The following is an 836-nucleotide window of genomic DNA, read 5'->3' on the forward strand; positions in this document are numbered from 1 at the left end:
TTCTTAATCATTTAGATGTTATTTTTCAATTTTATTTCTTGATTTTCACCTTGAGGACAAGGTGATTCTTTGGGCGGGGGTAATGTTAGGAACCTAATATTTAGAAGTCTTTTTCAATAGTCTTAAGGAGAGTATAACTAGGGGGTTTAGTGGCCAGGGAGGGGAGAATCAGATTTGTAGAGAGTGTTTAGTGCTGTGCACTATTTTGGAGGTCGGGGGTCCTCGAAACCGCCCATCTATCTTGTAATTTTCCATTTCTAGTAATGTTAATGAAGCATAGATTTTCAGGATCCTAACATTCACGAAGAACCATAACTAACACAACACAAGACAAGAACACAAGAATGGGAGTGGGGGTGGGGCATATAGATTTTGAGATGGTACAATCTAAGTTGGTTCATCATGAAGAAATTGCGATAAGTAACTACTTAAGGCCAGTACCTTGAAAGTGGTATCTGGCAAGTTTGAGTAGGATGCCTGTCCATGCAAATATGTTAGCAAAAAATTATGAAAAAGACGAGCTTTAACAAAGCAAAATTTATTATGAACCTCAAGAGATGACAAGTATTCTGTCTCATGGTGGCGGATGATGCTGGCTATGCTAATTGCAGATTCTTCAGCAGCCTGAAACATAATAAGACATAGCAATCATAGAGTACGGATTAACACTGAAAGATGTATCAAGTGGTAACCAAACAAGAAATATTTCAGTAACAAAATAATGTAATATTAGCCGACCTGAATGATAGTTGAATCTTTGCATTCATGTTTAGCGTCTAGCTGCACATTCCCCTCCTCAAAATAATGGGCACCCACCTGAAAGAAGAAAGTACCAA

General features: G+C 37.9%; 1 protein-coding gene across 1 annotated transcript in view; it reads right to left on the minus strand.

Annotated features, from left to right (window-relative positions):
- LOC21386432 (F-actin-capping protein subunit alpha) overlaps positions 1–836 on the minus strand; it is a 7,112-nt gene that overhangs the window by 2,871 nt on the left and 3,405 nt on the right. Inside the window, exons 2-4 of the mRNA XM_024173337.1 lie at positions 739–816; positions 550–624; positions 442–477 (exon numbers count right to left, since the gene is read on the minus strand). Coding sequence (XP_024029105.1) covers positions 442–477; positions 550–624; positions 739–816 — 189 coding nt within the window. The remainder of the gene's footprint in view (positions 1–441; positions 478–549; positions 625–738; positions 817–836) is intronic.

This window comes from Morus notabilis, unplaced genomic scaffold (genome assembly GCF_000414095.1).
Source record: "Morus notabilis unplaced genomic scaffold, ASM41409v2 Scaffold519, whole genome shotgun sequence".
NCBI lineage: Eukaryota > Viridiplantae > Streptophyta > Magnoliopsida > Rosales > Moraceae > Morus > Morus notabilis.